The sequence below is a fragment of the Poecilia reticulata genome, linkage group LG19 (genome assembly GCF_000633615.1).
Source record: "Poecilia reticulata strain Guanapo linkage group LG19, Guppy_female_1.0+MT, whole genome shotgun sequence".
NCBI lineage: Eukaryota > Metazoa > Chordata > Actinopteri > Cyprinodontiformes > Poeciliidae > Poecilia > Poecilia reticulata.
The window spans coordinates 7865925-7885805 of record NC_024349.1 but is presented as its reverse complement, the minus strand read 5'-3'; the positions used below and the strand labels follow the sequence as shown (position 1 = coordinate 7885805).

Here is a 19881-nt window from a genome sequence, read left to right as displayed (position 1 = left end):
TCTAGCAAAGTACCTTCAGAAGTCTGGCATTTTAGTAAATAGAAAGCACCTGTGGGTAATTTTATTTCAGTATAAATCCAGCTGTTTGAAGCTTTTGAGAAGTTTCTCGCATATCTGTTGTTTGTTTCATTGTCTGAAATGTAAATCCAGCAAGATGGGTTCTGTCAGGAGAAATAAGCCAGAGTTCAACCAAAAGTATTGTGAGCACCCAAAACGTTTTGACTGATGGCTTAAAAGGTCAATGCAGCGGAAATAACTTTCGTTTTTAAAGATAATAGTAATAAGTAAATTATTTCTCTCATTATTGAGGCATTTAGCTAATAGAAATTAACTAATTCTAATTGTTTCCCCCGTTCATTATTTTTGAAAAATAGGTATGTTTACTTTGAAAGAATAAGTTGAAGCATTTTTGTATTGAAAAAAGGCGAAGACGTTAACAAAAATTGGAACTGTGCGGAAAGCCTGACAACATTCGATATTTCCGACGGCACTTGAAGGCACCGCCGGTGTCTCGTGTGTGGGCAGTGCTCAGACCGAGCAGTTGATTTGGCTTTAGGACTCTGAATTTGTCTGAAGTCAGGCGCTTTGGAGAGGGCGCCTGGTGAGGCAGTCAAGTCGGTGTAAGTTGGGCATGTTCAGGAGGGCAAACACAGGCGGGAGGTGAGGAAAAACAGTCAGCCCTGAGTTGGTGAGTGAGGAAGTGAGGGGGCTTTACAGACGCAAAAAAACAAACAAACCCGGAACTCGAAACGGTCGGAAACGAGCTAACATCGGCTAGCTTTTCGTTGACAGTGTGTTTGCTGTCAAAGCAGCCGCAACACCGCGGAGGAAGGCGGAAGGCTCTCTTACGTTGAGCGCTTCTTTTTAAAAAAACCTTCCGGGCTTTTATTTACACATTCAAAACCTCCTTGAGTTTCCGTCACTTTTATTTTTTTTAAACCACTTGTGGATCCAGAAGATGGCATCAAGAGGGGGCTTCCCGGCTCCCCAGATGAATCCGACTGTGAGCCCCATGAATGTTGGCCATATCGCGGGCATGAGGATGCCTGGGATGCCGCAGCCTCCCGCGGGTTACCCCCGGAGCATGACCAGCACTCCCCAATACCACCAGGTTTGAACTTCCTTTTTTTATATTTAACCGCCATTTACTTAGTGAATCAAGTCAGTTTTTTTTCTTAAGATTTATAATTTGAGTTGCTTTGTATTAAACTCTGAATTTAATACAAAGTTATAGAAGTATATAATTAATTTTCGATGTGTTAAAATTCCACATTGTTGATGGCACTTCCGCCTTTGAAAGACCTCTACACTACTTTCCTGTCATCTGTTAAATTGCCACAACTCTTTGCTGTAACTTTATTTTTTCTACTGAAATTTAAGATGCTTTGCGTATAATTAAATATTTAAAAAATTATACAATAAATGTGTGTTGTTCAGGTATGAAGGAGAAAGTCACGTGGTTGCCCTTAGCATCCTGTCAGTTAGTGAAAATAAGTTTATCATCACCACCATCTGCCCCCAGGGCAAGCCTGCATATATTATCCCACTTCTACCATCTGCAGGTTCATATTGTTGAAACTGGCATGCACAAACACAGCAGCCATCTCTTTTGGCAGTTAAAACATGCAGGGCTTCAGTTGTTTTCTTGAGATCAGATAAAGACGCATGTTCTACACTTTCTCATTACATTTCAGCTTAAAACCTGAAAATAACATCCGTCCAGAATATATATACATCCACCATTCATATTTTTGTTTTTCACAATACAACTGTATTTGCTGAAATATTTGAAACAAAAAACGTGTAACCGAATTTAGTTAATTTAGTTTGATGCAGATAAGCAACAGCTTTTTTGACCTCAGTTAAAGTTTAATCTTAAGGCATAATTTAGAAGTTTTTTTTATGAATACACRTAGTTAGTAAAATAGGGAATAAACAACTTTTACATAAAGTAGTAGTTTTAAATTGAACCAACTTATAGTTTTGGGAATTTTTTTCAACCATTTTAGCCAACCTGCATTCAGTTATTTTGCTAATTGTTTGTGAACTGTAGTTTTAATGACTGATAATTGTATTTCCTTTAATTTCCATGCACAAAACTGTCAATTTTCCAAGACTGCAAATATTCTGAACCCCTTAAAATCTCGTCACTCTGCTACTTTCTACTTTATGTCATTAGAGACTTTTTTTTCAGTTTTTTGTCTTTTTTAAAACCCCAATTAAACCATGTCTAGTTTGGGTTAAGACCCTCAACCATTAAACTCCCAGAGAAGTTTTTTTCTTGATTCTAGCACTGATCAACACTTGGGTTTCCACATGTCTTTTGTCAGAAATGAAAACTGGAATCTTCAATACCACACCATTGTATCAAACAGAGGAAATCACACTTTGACACTTTTATTTATCGTCGAAACTTATGATAAAAGATGGTGCTGTGATTTGGGGACAAGTCACAATGGGTTTTAAGGAGTTTGAAGACCAACCAAGTAACTAAAGCTATCATTCCTACGCTTTTCTTTTGGCCCGCTGCAGCCCTGCTGAAGGGGAATATTGGATTAAATTTAATAGAAATCACTCAACATTAGAAATATTAACTTTTTCCGAACAGAAGAGAGGGTTTAGATGGCCAAAATGTCTTGCTATTTACGATAAACTTGAAATCATGGTTGTACTCTGACTGCGGTACGGCAGAAAAAATAGTCTTGCAGAGGATAGTGAGCGGAGCTCTGAAGGGTTAATACAGTTGCAGAACCAGCAAAGTGCTTTAGCTTTTTGCCTCAGGCTGTTAAAACTCTTATGCTGCTGTTATTTTATGTTTTATWCATTTTGTGTTTGACCTATTTTATGTTTTTTTTGCACAGATCTGTAGTTTTATACCATTAACTTAGCAATACTTTCATTTGTCAATCTCCCTCTTTTTTTTTATTCACTCCAGCGATCTGGGATGCCCCCTAGCAGATTGGGGGGCCTCATAGGATCCATGGGGGGTCAGATGCCAGGCCCTTCGTACGGCGGTGGCAGCATTCCGATGCGTCCAGGCATGGGCCATCCTGGCATGGACGCCTCAAGGAAGCGCTTCCTTCAGCAGCATCAGCAGCAGCAGGAGGCGCTGGGAGGCCCAAGAAGAGGGTAAGTTATGCAAAACAAGTTCAGCTGCATAATTTGTAAATTAAGTAATATAATTGAAATGATTTTTTTTTCTGTAATATGTAGAAATTAAAACAATCAGGAGTATTGTAGCTGTTATTTGATCACTTTTGTAAGGGTTTGATTTGGATTTTAGCGGATTACGACTTCTTTTAAAGGAGTATCAATAACATCAAGATACTTAATTTTTTTATGTTTCGAGGTTCTGTCATAAAAATAACATTTCCATAAGATAGGACAAGGATGTTAATTGATTATTCTGTTGATCGATTTTAAAACAAAAATCRAAAAAGCTTTTTTATATACAATATTAGAAAAAACATTAGCAGAGGCAAATAAACAAATTCCTTTTTGAAAATTTTATTCCCCAAAATACAATAATATAGCATTCCCTTAGTGAATTTGAACCAAGTGAAGCTAAATCTGCCACTCAGAGAGTTTTGGGTTGAACATATTTGCAGACAAAAGTATTTTTATCTTAAATTCAAAATATATTTTGTACAGTTTTGGCTTAGTTACTGCTGAATGTTTTTTCAGCAAATGGTCTCTTTTTGAATCTCTATACTCCCGATCATTCACGAGTACTAAAGGTGATGATTATTTCAATAATCGTTCGCGATTAATCGTTTCAGCTCTGCAGTGCTGTTTCTCTCTGTATGMCTGAAAACCTACAAAGTGAAATCCCTTAAGTCAGGATGCAGTGGTAAAAAAGATTTACAGAATATCTGCATTTCTCTTTTCCAAGACAGTTACTCATTACATTTTTTTGTAGATTGAAAACTGTAGAAGCTCCATGTTAAAATATGTTAATTATTTTCTACAACAAAAGCTGACTTACTGCTATGATTCCTCCACTAACTTTTTAAAACTATAAAGCCATAAGGAGTCTCTCAGTCATAGTCAATTTTCACCTATTTAAATGTTTTGTGTGCATGACAGAGAGAGCAGTTGGTATTACACCGCTCTGCAGGTAAACAGATTTTAAAAAAATCGATTACAAAGTGCCGTTTTAAATGTTAGCGCTTTGTTTTTGCATTGAGCACTATTAGCACAGTTAGTGCGGTTAGTACTAATAACTGCAAAGATCAGTTTGTGTGTATTTGCTGGAGAGTTTATAGACTTATACTTTACGTTAAGCTTCCTGATGTCCAACTCTTCGATTTTGGTAGTAAATTAAAAACATCTCGCTAACTTTGGATGTTCTTTCCTCAGTAGTAACTTCTACACTGAAGGTTGCTGCTGTCAGTGACTTGGCTTAGTTTTGGTGCATTCACTGATCAGAAAAAAAGATCGGATTCTTAGTTTTTGACCTACCATTCAGAAATCGGTTACGATTCTGATCATCAAAATGTTTTATTTTTGATTTTTTTTTTTTTTGTGTGTGTTTCCTTAAAGTCGTGATCCTTAAGAAAATCCCTGAAAGTGGCTGCAGTGTTAAAACTCCCAGTGACACGAAGAGCCCAGTGTCTCATGACTGGCCTTTGGCTTTCAAAGCAACAGACACAAGAGACTATTTTTGACTTCAAACCGCTTGGTGACGCCACGCTTATGAAAGYGCTGTACCGCAACGTGAAACGACATTTACAGCATCGGCTTTAATGAATCTGCTGCGCTCTGGGGTTTATTTAGCAACACAGTAATGTTTATTAAGGAACGCCAAAGTGCTTAAAGCACCGTCCTGAATGAAAGGGGAGGGAGTTACTGTATAATTAGATTAAAAGAACAGATCAGCTCTTGTGTGTTGAGCAGCAAATGAACAGTCGAAACCTCAGGAAGATTTAATAAAGAGCTAAAGTTGGCTGTGATCGTGTGATTGCACTGTGAAGTTATTCCCCAGTATTTGATAATCAAATATGGTCTTTTACCGAGTTCCTGAGAAATTGGTTAACCAAAGAGTGATCAGATGCAACATAGAAGGGCTTGTTTCCTGCCAGTTAGTGAGCTCACTGTTGCTTTTCTGGTCGTTTTAGAGCAAAAAGGCGCAAAATGGCTGACAAGGTTCTTCCTCAAAGGGTAGGTATACGTTTGACCCAACAGTCATAAGTAAAAACAGCCCATCAAAGATGACTAGAGCTCACAAAAACTCGCCTTTTTCTCGGCCTTTAGATTCGAGACCTGGTCCCCGAGTCTCAGGCCTACATGGATCTTCTGGCCTTTGAAAGGAAGCTGGATCAGACCATTGCTCGGAAACGCATGGAGATTCAGGAGGCCATCAAGAAGCCGATCATGGTATCTCCTCTTCATTCACTTATTTTTGTGGATTTCAGGCTTTTCAAGCAGCAGAAACTCGAGTTAAGAAGAGCTGCTGGGCTTGTTTTTGTCTGAGAATCAAAGATTATTAGAAATATTCCGGATGTGCATTTCTTTGTCAGTTTATTTGCATAACAGATCTTCGGTTGATTCAAATTTGTTGTTGTTGACCAACGTGGTTCAAAGGGCTTTGAATGAAAGTGAAAGAGATCACTGTTAGGTTACGGAAAGATCTTTGATCCATTCTGAGAATAAACTCTGCAGTGTGAAAACTCTGGCTGTCCACCGGCAACAACAGCGGACCTTTTTTTTTTTTCTCAAAGAAACATCTGTCCCGAATTCAGCAATGAGATGAAAACTTTCCATGAAGTGGCATTTAGAAAAGAGTTCACAGGAACAAATCCTTAGTTTATCTCAAGTTGCAAACGATTCATTTAGTCTAGAATTAAAAGAACAGCCTAGATTTTACAGTAATTATTTGTGAAATGATACCGAGATTAATGTGTAGAGAAAAAAAGCACATTAGAGGCTATGATCCAAATCATAAAACCTCTTGAAAGCATGCATGGTTTCTTTGGATCACTGGATTATTGATTATGCAAAAGAAGGACTTGATGCATAAATATGGATGAATTTCCTGCTTAGATTCAACCAAGAGCGGCATGCTTAATATAATCTAAGAAAAAAACTGATATATTCTGATTCGGCTCAGTCTATCACCTGGAAGTGTTGCGATCAAGCAGCTGAGAGAACCTCCAATGATTCATGGCTCCTGGACTTTATGGCCTTTCAATCTATAGAAGATTATTAGTAAAAAAATAAACTTTGATCATAATAAACTTTCAAATCTAAACGTGATTATTCATACTCTAAAGCGTCGTCTCTACATAACATTTCTGGTAAAATGCCAATTAGTTTTTTTTWAAAAGTTGATCAGAGTTTCTAGAAACTCTTGATGAAATAATCAATGATTTTCTGTTTCCCTGAAGTCTAAATTTGAGCTGACATGATGTTATGCTGTGGATCCGTTTCTTTCCCCAAAGACTTCATAGCTTCATGGATGTTTTAAATAAAAACCTGGCACCACTAAACCAATRAACTAGTCATAATTGGRTTCTTTAATAGAAAACTGTCCACAAATATGGTTAAAATGGTTTGGCAGACACAAAAACGAGTCATTCACCTCTCAGTCATCATGTCTAAATCTGATAGAAAACCTGTACGATGAGCTGAGAAGAGAACAAATGGAAAAACTARTGAGTCTGGAGAGAAGTGTTAAAAGATTCCTCTCTTTCTGCTCCAACCTTGTGAAACRCTACAGAAGATAAAACTGACGATAAGAACTATTTTAATACATCTTTTTGAGGTAATTGTATGCATTCACAACTCTACAAATATAAATAATGCTTTTAAAAACAATCCCAGTTGTAATGTTTTTCATTTGGATACTTATTTATTTATGCTTTTATTGAGCAAACATCGTCAGTCCTGACAACAAGAGCAGCTTTCGGGGTTTTTAAGCATCATGAATTGGAATTTATCGTAAAAATAATCAATTTATCATGATGAATGATGCGATAAATGTCCCTAATTCTAAAGCTGMACTTCGTATTGTTTTGTTAAAGAACTTCTTTTTTCTCCTATGTTGGATTTTTCCTGCATTTCTCCATTTAAGACTTGGAAAGCTCTTTATTTTAAGGCTTTTTTGACTCATGCCAGCGTGCGTAGAAGCTGCCATTTATCTGAAACAGGTTTTAATAAACAGCTGTTGCGTCGGAGCCGTTACGCCGGCCTGAATTTACAGCCTTTTTTTTTTTTCCTTTTTTTTCCCTTCTTCTTCTTTCTCCTCTTGACGCAGCAAAAGCGCAAGCTTCGCATCTACATTTCCAACACTTACACTCCCAGCAAGCCAGAGGGAGAGGAATCTGAGAAAGTGTCCTCCTGGGAGCTGAGAGTGGAAGGCAAACTCCTGGAGGAAGTAAGTGGACGGCGCAGCTGGGGAACCGGACTCTTCGTTTCTGTTTGGACGTTCGCTCGCTGCCTTCTGATTCCCTGTTGTTGTGTTCCTGCGAGTTGCAGTTGGTCCTTGGCTCAGAACGCGTAGCCAGATGTGCGTTTACAGCTTTCCCCTATCCCACCCCACAACAGCTAACGTTCTCACACACGCACACAAGCTCACACTCTGTGTTGAAACGCGGAATTGAAACCACTGGCCGTTGCATACCAAGAGCTGACATGCCTCCCCTCCCTCCATCAATTCTAGCCCGGCTCATTGTGTCATCTGGGGCCACAGAAGATGGATCTTTTTTTTTTCTTTCTGTTAATTTTTTCCCTCTTGCTCATTGGTTCAGGCATGCGTAGGAGCGCCGCATGGCGCAAGTGAAAAAAAGGAAAAGGGGATGTCAGGGAAGGAGTGAGAGGGGTCACGTTGAGCAAACAGGCTTTGACAGGGCAGCGAGCAGGCTGGGGGGGTGCAACAGCTTTTTCTACTCAACAGTTTGGTTCCTCACTCCCGATGTGGTCAGAGCTAAACAATGCAGTTGTGGACTGACACTGCAGAGTAAGGAAACACTGAGGCCAACGTGTTGTGCTGGCTTTTCACAGTCTTTCTGCTCTCTCTCTCTCTCTCTCTCTCTCTCTCTCTTTCTTTGTCTCTTTCTGTTTTTTTTCCAGCCTGGTAAGCAGAAGAAGAAGTTCTCCTCTTTCTTCAAAAGTCTGGTGATTGAGCTYGATAAGGAGCTTTATGGACCCGACAATCACTTAGTAGAGGTACGCAGCGATGATYCAGCTTCAAATGGATTTATATCCCAATAAAAACTTATATTAAGTGRAAAGAAGTGGTTTCTTTGTGTTTTCTTCATTTAAACAGTGTTTAAACATCCAAAGCAGCAGATATCCAATATTTACACCAGCTTACATGACTTTCAGTACTTAYAAGTAATTACAAATACTTACTCATTATGSTAAGAAAATAACAATAATAAAAKTACAAGAATAAAGTTGTGAAATTGAGAGAGTAAATTAGCATTACTGAACTGTTTTTTTAAAACAATTGTTCATCTTACATAATTTTTTTTAAAAGTTGAGTGCTTTGTAAAAACAATCTTTCACTGCRGGTCTTTTCAGGTTTGTTTCCACTAGTTTTCCTCACCCAGAATTTCAAATTTACACCCATTCTATCATCATTTAAGAGAATTTTGTTCGTTTTTCTTTCCTAGTGGCACAGAATGCCCACCACTCAGGAGACKGATGGTTTCCAGGTGAAAAGGCCGGGCGATGTGAATGTCAAATGCACTCTTCTGCTCATGCTTGACCACCAGGTAGCAAAACATCTCTGCCGCAGCTCTTTTTGTCATAGTTGAACATATTTTTTGTCAACCAAGACTCACTTTTGGCCAACATTTCTCCTGTTCAGCCCCCRCAGTACAAGCTGGACCCTCGCTTGGCGCGTCTTCTGGGCGTTCACACGCAGACTCGGGCCAGCATCATGCAAGCTCTCTGGCTCTACATCAAGAACAACAAGCTGCAGGATAGCCACGAGAAGGAGTACATCAACTGCAACCGCTACTTCAGACAGGTCCGGCCACKGAGTCTCTGATGGCTTTAGATGTCAACCTTTTTACAACTTGTAAAATTTGTTGATTTTGACTCCTTGCGATACCAAAAAAGGAAACCCCTCCTCAACTTAAGCTTTCTTGCAGATATTTGGAGCCGTCACCCGCATGTCTCGGTCTGGGCATAGTGTTCTTTTGGTGATGCTCAGTGTTGTTTTTTTGTAAAGTTATATCATGGGATTGTGGCCCAAAAGTCGCAGCTTAGTTTTAGAGCTGGCATTCATGAAGTTCAGTTTTATCCTTGTCTTGTCTTTCACATGTATTGCATGTATTTGCGTTTCTGAGGCATTTAACTGATTGATTATTGTGGCACATCTCAGATCTTYGGCTGTCCACGCATGAAGTTCTCTGATATTCCCATGAAACTAGCAGGCCTGCTGCACCACCCCGACCCCATCATCATCAATCACATCATCAGGTAAAGGAATAGTTATTGTCCAATCGCTGTTTGGGTCTTAATATACATTTCTTCTGAAATGAGGGACAACTGAAAGCTGTCCTGTTGTCTGAACTTGATTTTTCTTTGAAATCAAACCCTGATTAGCAGCAGCTCTCCACCTGCGTGTTTCTTCTAAATAGTGTGGAYCCCACCGATCAGAAGAAAACGGCCTGTTATGATATCGACGTGGAGGTGGACGACCCTCTGAAAGGCCAGATGAACAGCTTCCTGTCCTCCACCACCAACCAACAGGAAATTGCTGCTCTTGAAATGAAGGTCAGACCTGAACAGTAATCCCMAAACGGTTTTAATCTTTATCATAAAACTGTTAGAGTGAAACCTTTCTGCTGCCTGCTACAGATCCATGAAACGATTGAATACATCAACCAGCTTAAGACGGAGAGAGACTTCATGCTGAGCTTCAGCAATAATCCACAAGAGTTCATCAAGGACTGGTTGAAGTCCCAGTGCAGAGATCTGAAGGTAAATAAGTGTAAACTTTTCTACCATCTTAACAACACAGGAGTCTTTATTGGACGTTAGTCAATCTAACATCTCTTGTGTTTATAGAAGGTTATTTTAATACAAACTAAAAATGTTTTTTATATACTGCGTGGAAGTTAAATGGTATAACTGGTATAAATTATTATTAGCCCTTAATCCTCCTGGTGGCACTAAAGTTGTCTGCAAAAGTTGGGATTAAACAGAACAGTCAGTTGGTGGTTCGACAATGATTGAATACATTTTTTGAAAATTGTATCTTCTATCTTCTGTTCTGTTCTGTGAGTCTATATATATATATATATATATATATATATATATATATATATATATATACTTTGACCTTTTTGAATTCTACATCAAAAAACATTAATCAAAGTATGGAAAAATAAAAACTACTATAACTGATAAAAACTAAACTAAAACCAAGTAAAATTTAACTAATAACTACTAAAAACTAGCAAATGTGCCCTAAAAACTAATTTGACAAAAAGTCACAACAAAATGAAACTAAACTATAAATAAAAACTACTATAACTCAGTATTTTACTTTGTTAAAGTAGAACCTCTGTGAATGTTTAAAAATGTAGTGTAGCTACTTTAAGTGGTTTATTTGCAAATAATGATACAAAACATTAAAATTATTTAACTTTTCCATTTTAGCTGACATTAGACGTAGATAAAGCCATCTCCTGTGCTGGCAGTTACCATCAGACTTGATTAAGAAGCAAATTAAAACTAACTAAAGAGAGTTCTCCAGTTTGTAAATCGTTTATTGTAGATTAATTATTTAGCTCAGTTATTCAGGAATTTCTAATGTTCATTGCATTTCAAAGCTGAAGTCGGGGTTTAAATTAATCTAAAGCTCAGCTGCTCTGTTTCTTTAAGCAGGACTACAGAAAACCTTCACACAGGAACACAGCCTGCATTCATGAAACGCAAACTGTGATGTCAGCGAAAACACTTTATCCAATATATACAAAACTTCCAACCAAACCCATAATGAGGGTATGCTTAGGCAGCTCAAATTCATCATAGTTTAGAAAATAATTACACTCCAGCTAAGGAGTATCAGACTTGAAACAAAACGTCTAAAAACATGTCATGAGGTAAAACCTTTCGCCCACCAACTATGAATTTTGGGCTTTAAAGGCTTAACCTGTCTACATTTCATTTGTTTTCCTGCTCTTCAGTTGTGCTGCCTTTATTCACAAAAACAGGTTTTCAGGTTCCAAGCTTTGTGCTTAAAGGTTTTTGTAGGTTTGGAATATGGTTCACTGTGTTCATGAAGCGTTTCTGTTCCACCAGCTGATGACCGACGTAGCAGGAAACCCAGAAGAAGAGCGAAGAACCGAGTTCTACCAGGAACCCTGGGTTCCTGAAGCAGTGGGCAGATATGTCTATTCCAAAGTAAGTGCAAACTATCACTGTTTTTAGTGTTTGTTAAAGTTTATAGTCTAAATGTAAATTTTAATGCTATTTTAGACTCAATTTCATTTATTAAAAACATTCACCAACCTCCCCGTTCGTATCATCTTGATCTTGTGCCTAATGGCTAAGTGTTGTGAATTGTTGCTGTATAAATAAGCGGAGTTGAATTTTAAAGTGCTAAGCAAAGTGACAGGTTAAATATCAGATTGTTTTTTGTTGCTGTTTGCATACTCTAAACCACATGTGTCAAACTCAAGGCCCGGGGGCCAAATCTGGCCCACTATAGCTTTTTATGTGGCCCTCTCAACTCTAAAGTGACACATTAAAAGAATCGTCAAGATAACGGTGTGTATAAATATTATTTTATCAATCAATTTAAAGCAGTGGGGCTGCACAGTGGTGCAGTTGGTAGAGCTGTTGCCTTGCAGCAAGAAGGTTCTGGGTTCGATTCCCGACCCTGGTCTTTCTGCATGGAGTTTGCRTGTTCTCCCTGTGCATGCGTGGGTTTTCTCCGGGTACTCTGGCTTCCTCCCACAGTCCAAAAACATGACTGTTAGGGGCAATTTACACAGACCAAAAAACCTATGTGTGAGTGTGTGTGTGTGTGTGCATGATTGTTTGTCCTGTCTGTCTCTGTGTTGCCCTGCGCAGACTGGCGACCTGTCCAGGGTGAACCCCGCCTCTCGCCCGGAACGTTAGCTGGAGATGGGCACCAGCAACCCTCCCGACCCCATTAAGGGGGACAAGGGTGTAAAGAAAATGGATGGATGGAATTTAAAGCAGTTTTTATCTGTTTACTGCCAAATTGCATAAATGAGTCCCTCCAGTTTCTTGAGTTATTATGGAAATTCACACAAAATCAACAAATCCCCGCACTTCTTTGTGCTAATGCTTGATTGTAAGTTTATTGCAGATTTTTTTGCAAAAATGGAGAAAAACATTGGATTGGTTTCTTTCTTCTACCAAACAGCTGCCTCAACCTTACTTAAAGTTTAGTTATTATCCATAATGATATGGCAAGAAATAAAAAGTTGCAAATATTTCTAAATTACTACCACAAACACTTTTTTAATGAAAAAAAAAAAATCAAAACAATTGCGAAATTCTGGATAGACTGAAAAGATGTTCAATATTATTTAATTTGAAGAAGTCATTTATATTTCAGCAGTTTAACCGATTTTATCAGTTGAGAACATTTATGATCATTTATGACATCTTTGCACTAAACCGTCTTTGTTTCAGGTGCAGCAGAGGAAGCAGGAGTTGGAGCAAGTGTTGGGCATCCGACTCACCTAAAGATGGATTCTGGAGTCTTCGTAGCCACTGGCCGGCTTCAGTCAGCTCATCCAATCTTGAATGATTATTCAAGATTGCTTATTTGAAACTGGAAATAGTTCAGCCATTCTTGCAGGTTAAAATGTTCAACACGGCCCTTTTTCTCTTAGCAAGAAAGAGGGACAAAAGTGATGATTTATGTGTTATGTAGTAAAGTATTTGCTTTGCGTTGTCCGTCATTGTGAGCCTTTTTAAAAAAGAAATGGTGCCTTGTTTTACATATTTTATATATGGTACACAATTCTGAAAACCGATAAGTGCTGGTGCTGTATTTCCTTTCTTTTTTTTTTTTTTTACCATTTTTTAGAGGGGTCTTTGCTCATATTAAAGAGAAGTAACATTTGAGGTGCTGTGGTGGTGCAGGGGGCAAAGCACGACCCACGGTGGTCACGGGTTTGATTCCCGGCCAGGACACATTTGCCACGTTTTCCCCCCTCTCTCATTATCGTCTTTCCTGTCTAACTACTTTTAAATAAAGGCCACTAGAGCCAACAAAACCTTTTAAAAAAGAGATTTAAATACCCAAAGTGCCCAGTGTCTAGTAACAAATGCTTCAAAGCATTTTAAAAATCACCATCCCATTCTTTGTAAGACATCAGAACAAAAAGCTCTTTTTATGCAAAAATAGATTTGAGTAATTTGTGCTGTTTATGTTTTTGATATTCTTTTCATATTTGATATGCGAGAAAGCAGTTCACTGGCTTTCTCCATTACCTTCTGAAGGTTCACATGCTGATTTTCTTTGTGTTTATCATTGTTTTAAGACCAAAAAGAGAAACCTTGGCAGACTTTGTGGAAGTTTATTAATAATTAATAGGGCAAATTCCAATGTGTTAGATCCAGTCAATCTGGAGCTTCATAAGCTCCAGATTGACTGGAGCTTATGAAGAGTTTAATTGAAATCCTCTGTAAAGGTTTGGACCATTCCACCGTATTGTGCCAAAATGCGTTATGTGAATAAGAAATGTGTACAAGTATTTTTGTAAAGCTTCTTTGTAAAATGTTGGCTTGTTGTTTGTTCAAAARCTTTTATCTTTTATACATTTGAGGTATTTTTCAATAAATGTACTTGTAAATCTTAATGTTTTTTAAGTTGTTCATAAAGAGTTGAGCATTTCTGTGCAGTGCTTTCCATTGCACGGTCACGGCAGATGATAGCGATACCTCCTCCACTTGTGCTGTAGTCGCACTGCTGCGTGTTTGGGCTGGTCCCAGGGCTCAGGTTGTTCTGCAGGGCTGCCGTTTCAACAGGTATATCTGGTTTTACTCAAACACTACCACTCCTCAACTAAAAGCCAAGATAAATACAACCTTCCCCTTCTGAGTCTCGGCTTGGAAATTGACACCGGTTTGCAGCGGTGGTTCTCACGTTTAACGGCACGCTGGGCAAACCCAATCCCCAAAGAAGCTTGGTTGGCAAAAAAAGATTTTTAAAAATCTAATCGGAATCATAAACTAAAAACATTGATCTGTTAAAAATTTGTCTAGATTGACTGGTAATACTAAAAATTTTAGAATTAGTTTCACTGCACCTTTTTACTACACTAAAGCTACTTAAGTGAAATTTCTGGATACTCTCCAGTGAGTAAATTCATTGAATGAAGAACAAGGACATTTTACCCAAAACTGCATGAGATATGTTTTACATAAACCTACAGTTCATGCAAAATGKGAGCAKAGACCTTTTTTTTCTTAAAATATGTTTCTTTTATCTGCAGAGCCTACTGTGTCATGTGGAGGTCAAGTGGATTCATGGTAAACGCGTCAATGCGAGAACTGTTCTAAAAATATGTACATTACCTACAATCAGAAGTTTTACATGGTAAAAAATGATTTGGAAAAGTGCTTGAAATAGTGCTATTTGTGTATATTATTTTTATTTCAGTCTTTACACGTATCCTTTTTTTTGCCTCTTAAATCAGTCGTTCTGACCAGGTGCTCAGTACTTCAGTAGCATTTTATTTTCTTTTTTTTTCTTTTCTTTTTTTTTTTTTTTTTTTTACCAAATACTCTTTTGCTCGAGTAATTTCTTAGGAAGCTACTTTTACTTGACTAAAATATGTTGAGGTATTGCTACTTTTACTTGAATACGATTTTTGGGTACTCCACTTCTGAGTAGTTTGTATAAAAAGTTTGGGGACCATTCGTTTAACAGAAAAAGTAGTTCCGTTTTATAACTTGAACTGCAGGGGGCGTTCTAAGTTATTTACTACAAATTCACATTGAAGAAGAAGCTCACCGGAAATACGACTGCGCTGAGGCGGACGCCGAAATTTCAAGATGGACGTAGACGGTGTCGATCAAGTAGGTGTTATTTTCGTTCGTTTTGTTGATTTTAATCATAAAAWTAGTAGGAAAATCATATTGTAGCGCTTTTTGGTAAATAATTACTTTGAACCTRTTGTGTTGTGCCAGCTATTGGAGGCTTTAGTTTAAAAACCTACGGGATATTTTTTATTGAAAACAATGAATGTGTTGTGGAGGTTTGCTGTCTCATTGTAGCCGAGCCTGCTAAATAGCTGCAGGCTCGCTGTCAACTATATGCTTCGTTAACATTAACTTTGCTTCCTGTACCGAATATAAACAACTTCTTCACAATTGTAGTGTATGTTTATACTTTCAAGATGTATTGTGTTTTTATAAGCAACCAAGTTTTTGGCTTATCGCCTTTTAACCAAACGTTTACTCGGGTATTAGCTCATGCTAACAAATGWTAATCAGAGTTAAAAGAAAAATTATTTCACCCTGGAGTCACTGAAATTTGTGTTTATGTGTAAATTTCAGTTGGATATTGAGAATCTGCACACTTTGGATTTGTTACTTTTACAAACAAGTGCTTTTAAAGTCCAGTGATCCACCAGTTTTCATAGATATCAGAATTAGCTCGATTAGACGAGGTTTTGTGCACACGGAGTTTGACTTCGACTTCAAAAGTACATTACATTTAAACGTAGACGAAATAAAATTAAAGCTAAGAGGAACAATATGTATCCAGTTTTTTTTTTTATATAGCGAAAAAATGACAGCGTAAGATGGAACAAATGATTGTTCTTTAGTCATTTTTGCTTCACATTGGAGTGTAAGTTGTTCAACATATTTTCACTATTTAGAAAAGCCGTTTTAAGGTGAAGGTAATTTCGTTTTTTCCTTACCCGACTTTTGCTGGTTTCATTAAGACCACGAATGTAACCGAAAAACTTATAGAAAACTTTTTAGTATTTTTGATCATCCCCTGTTGTTTTTAGCTTTGAATAGTCTCGCTTTTTGATTGTTTTCAWGCTTGTAAGMTACAATAATATAAGCCTGACCCCTTTCCACTCTAAATGTAGTGTAAATAATTGTTCAGAGACACTCCTGCTGTAAAAGAAATGCATCTAAGGTTGCTTCTSCTCTGCCAGATGGAGACAGGGGAGTTTAAAGGTGGATCAGGTCTCCGACAGTACTACTTATCGAAGATAGAAGAGCTACAGGTGAGCGCGATATGCAAAGTTAGTGAAAACTCCTTCTGCTAAACGGTCAGTGCTTCATTTCTGTTGTTCTTTCTCTCATAACAGCTGACGGTGAACGATAAGAGCCAGAATCTGAGACGTCTGCAGGCGCAAAGGAATGAACTCAATGCCAAAGGTAGATTTTTATTTTTTAGCACTTTATTTTTTAAAAACTCACAGGGTTTGGATGCAAGCATGTTCACATGTCTTTGCCCGTCAGTGCGTCTGCTCCGTGAGGAGCTGCAGCTGCTGCAGGAGCAGGGATCCTACGTGGGGGAAGTGGTTCGGGTTATGGACAAAAAGAAAGTGCTGGTGAAGGTATGCAGCGCTCYGGGTCTGAACTGCAGCTTAATGCTTTCTCTGCAGTTTTATCTGACTTCTTCCTTCGTCCACGTAGGTGCATCCTGAGGGGAAATTTGTCGTGGATGTGGACAAGAACATTGACATCAACGATGTACGTATTACAGCCGATCAGTTTCAGGAGAACACATTTTCAGGTTTTATATTAATGTCACTTTTCCACCAGGTAACTCCAAATTGCCGCGTGGCTTTGCGTAACGACAGCTACACCCTCCACAAGATCCTGCCCAACAAAGTGGACCCCCTGGTTTCCCTGATGATGGTGGAGAAGGTTCCGGACTCCACCTATGAAATGATCGGTGGGCTGGACAARCAGATCAAGGAGATCAAAGAAGTCATCGAGCTGCCGGTGAAGCACCCAGAGCTGTTTGAGGCTTTGGGAATCGCACAGCCAAAGGTGGGTGAAGGTCAATGAATGCTTCTATTTTTTTGGTGTTTTACAATCAGTTTGGAGACCACTAGGGCTGAGCAAGTTTTCTGATTTCAATCGACTTATTTGTTTTCTAGTTTTCTTTTCTAAAATAAAAAATGACAGAAAAAATTTTCAAAACGTGGGTTTTATTTTAGTTGTACAACAGAGTAGTAGGATCAGGCTACAATAATTATTGTTTAATTACAGGAATGTAGGTTYATAGTCCTGTTACTGATAATCATTTGATGCTGATGTGTTAAAAGATGAAGTATTTTTATCAGGCATTATCTGTAAAAGTGATGCGGTGTAACTTTACAAGATGCTCAACATTCCTCATTTAAATTTTTTTTTTTATGAAATTACTGCTTCATTCTCCTAATATTACAACTTTTATCTTGTAATTAAAAAAATAAAAAATCATAGCTTCAAAGTCCAAATAAGTTGAAGCTGTGAAGGTTGCTTATCAAACAAGATGGCCGCCTTGGGCGTGCTGACATCACTCTGATAAACACGCCAGAGAGTGCATCAGTGAAAACAAAAATCCAGATTCTCCAAAACGTAAATCTTAAAATGCCATAAATTGGATTAATTGATTTATTGCCGCAGTAGTCAACAAAGTTTCTTGYTCGTTGCAGGGTGTGCTGCTCTATGGGCCACCAGGAACTGGGAAGACTCTGCTAGCCAGAGCGGTAGCCCACCACACTGACTGCACCTTCATCAGGGTCTCCGGCTCTGAACTGGTCCAGAAATTCATCGGAGAGGGTGACTTCCCATCGTCACATCTCTTATCAATCCTGCAGCCGAGTTCCTGAAACGTCTCCTAACTCTGTGTCGTCTCCGGCTCCGTTCCAGGCGCTCGCATGGTGCGCGAGCTGTTCGTCATGGCGAGGGAACACGCCCCCTCCATCATTTTCATGGACGAGATCGACTCCATCGGCTCGTCCCGCCTGGAGGGCGGCTCGGGTGGCGACAGCGAGGTGCAGAGGACGATGCTGGAGCTGCTCAACCAGCTGGACGGGTTCGAGGCCACTAAAAACATCAAGGTGACGCAGATCGGTTCGGTCCCACGACTAGAGGTTTAATGAGTGTACAGTGAAGTGTCCTGCACCATGACTAAGAAACCCACGCTAAAGTAATTGTGATGGCATATATAATCAATTTAAAATAGAAAAGTTTTAGAAAATTATAAAATTCCCCCTTTAACAGATGCAACTAATTTTCTGATATCTGATATCACTTTTACAATTTTATGGCAGGTATTGTAAATATGTTCCCTTTATCTTCTGAAGGAAAAACAAACTCTAAGGACTGGCATTCAKAAAAATATGAAAATATACAATTTCAAATGCAAATTGACCACTACAGTTACATATTTGGCCTTCTAGATTTGCTTTTCCTGTTTGAGATGCTAAAGGTCAAACAGCGTTGGGGGCATTCTGAGAACAAAGAGCCAAGAAAATATCATCATTGTAACATCAGAAATAATATTGCACATAAAGTATTACTTTAATAATTAACTTTTTTTTGTCAAACACAAGACAAAACGAAAGGATCCTTATGTGGATAAAAATAAGTATTTGTTTTACAGTAATAACTTCCACACAGAAGAGTGTTTTACTTCAACCTGGTCTGTAAAATCTGATTTCAGGTCACATTTCAGAAAATGGACGTTCTGCTTAGAGATGAAAAGCTGACATCATGTTTCTTTTCCCCTGCAGGTCATCATGGCCACCAACCGTATCGACATCTTGGACTCGGCTCTGCTCAGGCCAGGAAGGATCGACAGAAAGATCGAGTTTCCTCCTCCTAACGAAGAGGTTCCTATCACTACATTTTCTTAAAAARGGGTYATTTATTTTATTTGCTTAAAAATGTTAACACTTCTGCGTGTAACAGGCCCGTCTGGACATCCTGAAGATCCACTCCAGGAAAATGAATCTCACTCGCGGCATCAACCTGAGGAAGATCGCAGAGCTCATGCCGGGAGCCTCCGGAGCCGAGGTCAAGGTGGGAATTACAGCCGTTAATCTGGAGAATTTAGCATCTGGAGGAGCAGGAACACAACTAAATCTGGTTTAGGGCTGAAACGATTAGTCGATTCTTGACATAATCATCAACTAATTCAATAGATGATTAATCGTTAGCTGGAATATAGACTAAAAAAAAAAAACCCATTTGCTGAAAGAGCAACATACTGAGAGCAGTAATTCAGCCAAAACTGTACAAAACTTTTATGCAAGATTAAAAATAAACAGTTTCAGCTTCACCTCATTAAAAAAAACCTATCAAGAACCTTTAGTTATTCTAGTAATCGGTTAATCCAAAAATTAACCAGTCATAGACTGTATCGATGTTCAGTCAAGCATTACACATATTGATGTTTAAAGTATTTTCTTTTAGCTACAAATTCATCCTTTGTTGCAAATGATCAAACGTTCAATTTTATGCTATTAAATATTTATTTTAGTGCCTTTTTAATACTGTATGAAAAGGCTCTAGTGGTTAAATGAAAAACCAGCAGAATTAGGCAATTAGATTTTATCCGATTAACGGTCAGAATAATTGATTAGTAAATAATGTGCGTGTTGTTTTGGTTTTAGGGCGTCTGCACAGAGGCAGGGATGTACGCTCTGAGGGAGCGGAGAGTTCACGTCACGCAGGAGGACTTTGAGATGGCCGTGGCGAAGGTGATGCAGAAGGACAGCGAGAAGAACATGTCTATCAAGAAGCTGTGGAAGTAAAAAAAGAAAAAAGTGTGGAGTCCCTGCACACGTTGCAAATACATATGTACATTTTCCTTTCTTTGTTTGTATGAGTCCAGAATTAAATGGTTTCCCTGATGATAGTTGGTTTGTTTGTTTTATTCCAAATATTTAATAAACCAAACTTAACGTTTGTCCAGCA

General features: G+C 38.4%; 2 protein-coding genes across 2 annotated transcripts; both read left to right on the top strand.

Moving 5' to 3' along the window:
* Positions 1–374: 374 nt before the first annotated feature.
* Positions 375–12889, top strand: smarcd2 (SWI/SNF related BAF chromatin remodeling complex subunit D2). Its single transcript, XM_008436740.2, has 13 exons — positions 375–1111; positions 2936–3129; positions 5118–5160; positions 5254–5376; positions 7256–7375; positions 8071–8166; positions 8616–8717; positions 8813–8974; positions 9332–9429; positions 9591–9726; positions 9811–9933; positions 11260–11361; positions 12625–12889. Exons 1-13 carry the CDS (start codon positions 959–961, stop codon positions 12676–12678), a joined length of 1506 nt encoding a protein of 501 aa, XP_008434962.1. The 5' UTR covers positions 375–958; the 3' UTR covers positions 12679–12889.
* Positions 12890–14917: 2028 nt separating this feature from the next.
* Positions 14918–19822, top strand: psmc5 (proteasome 26S subunit, ATPase 5). Its single transcript, XM_008436739.1, has 11 exons — positions 14918–15021; positions 16116–16187; positions 16272–16341; positions 16426–16523; positions 16603–16659; positions 16732–16962; positions 17613–17739; positions 17830–18020; positions 18696–18794; positions 18874–18984; positions 19578–19822. Exons 1-11 carry the CDS (start codon positions 14998–15000, stop codon positions 19716–19718), a joined length of 1221 nt encoding a protein of 406 aa, XP_008434961.1. The 5' UTR covers positions 14918–14997; the 3' UTR covers positions 19719–19822.
* Positions 19823–19881: the final 59 nt, after the last annotated feature.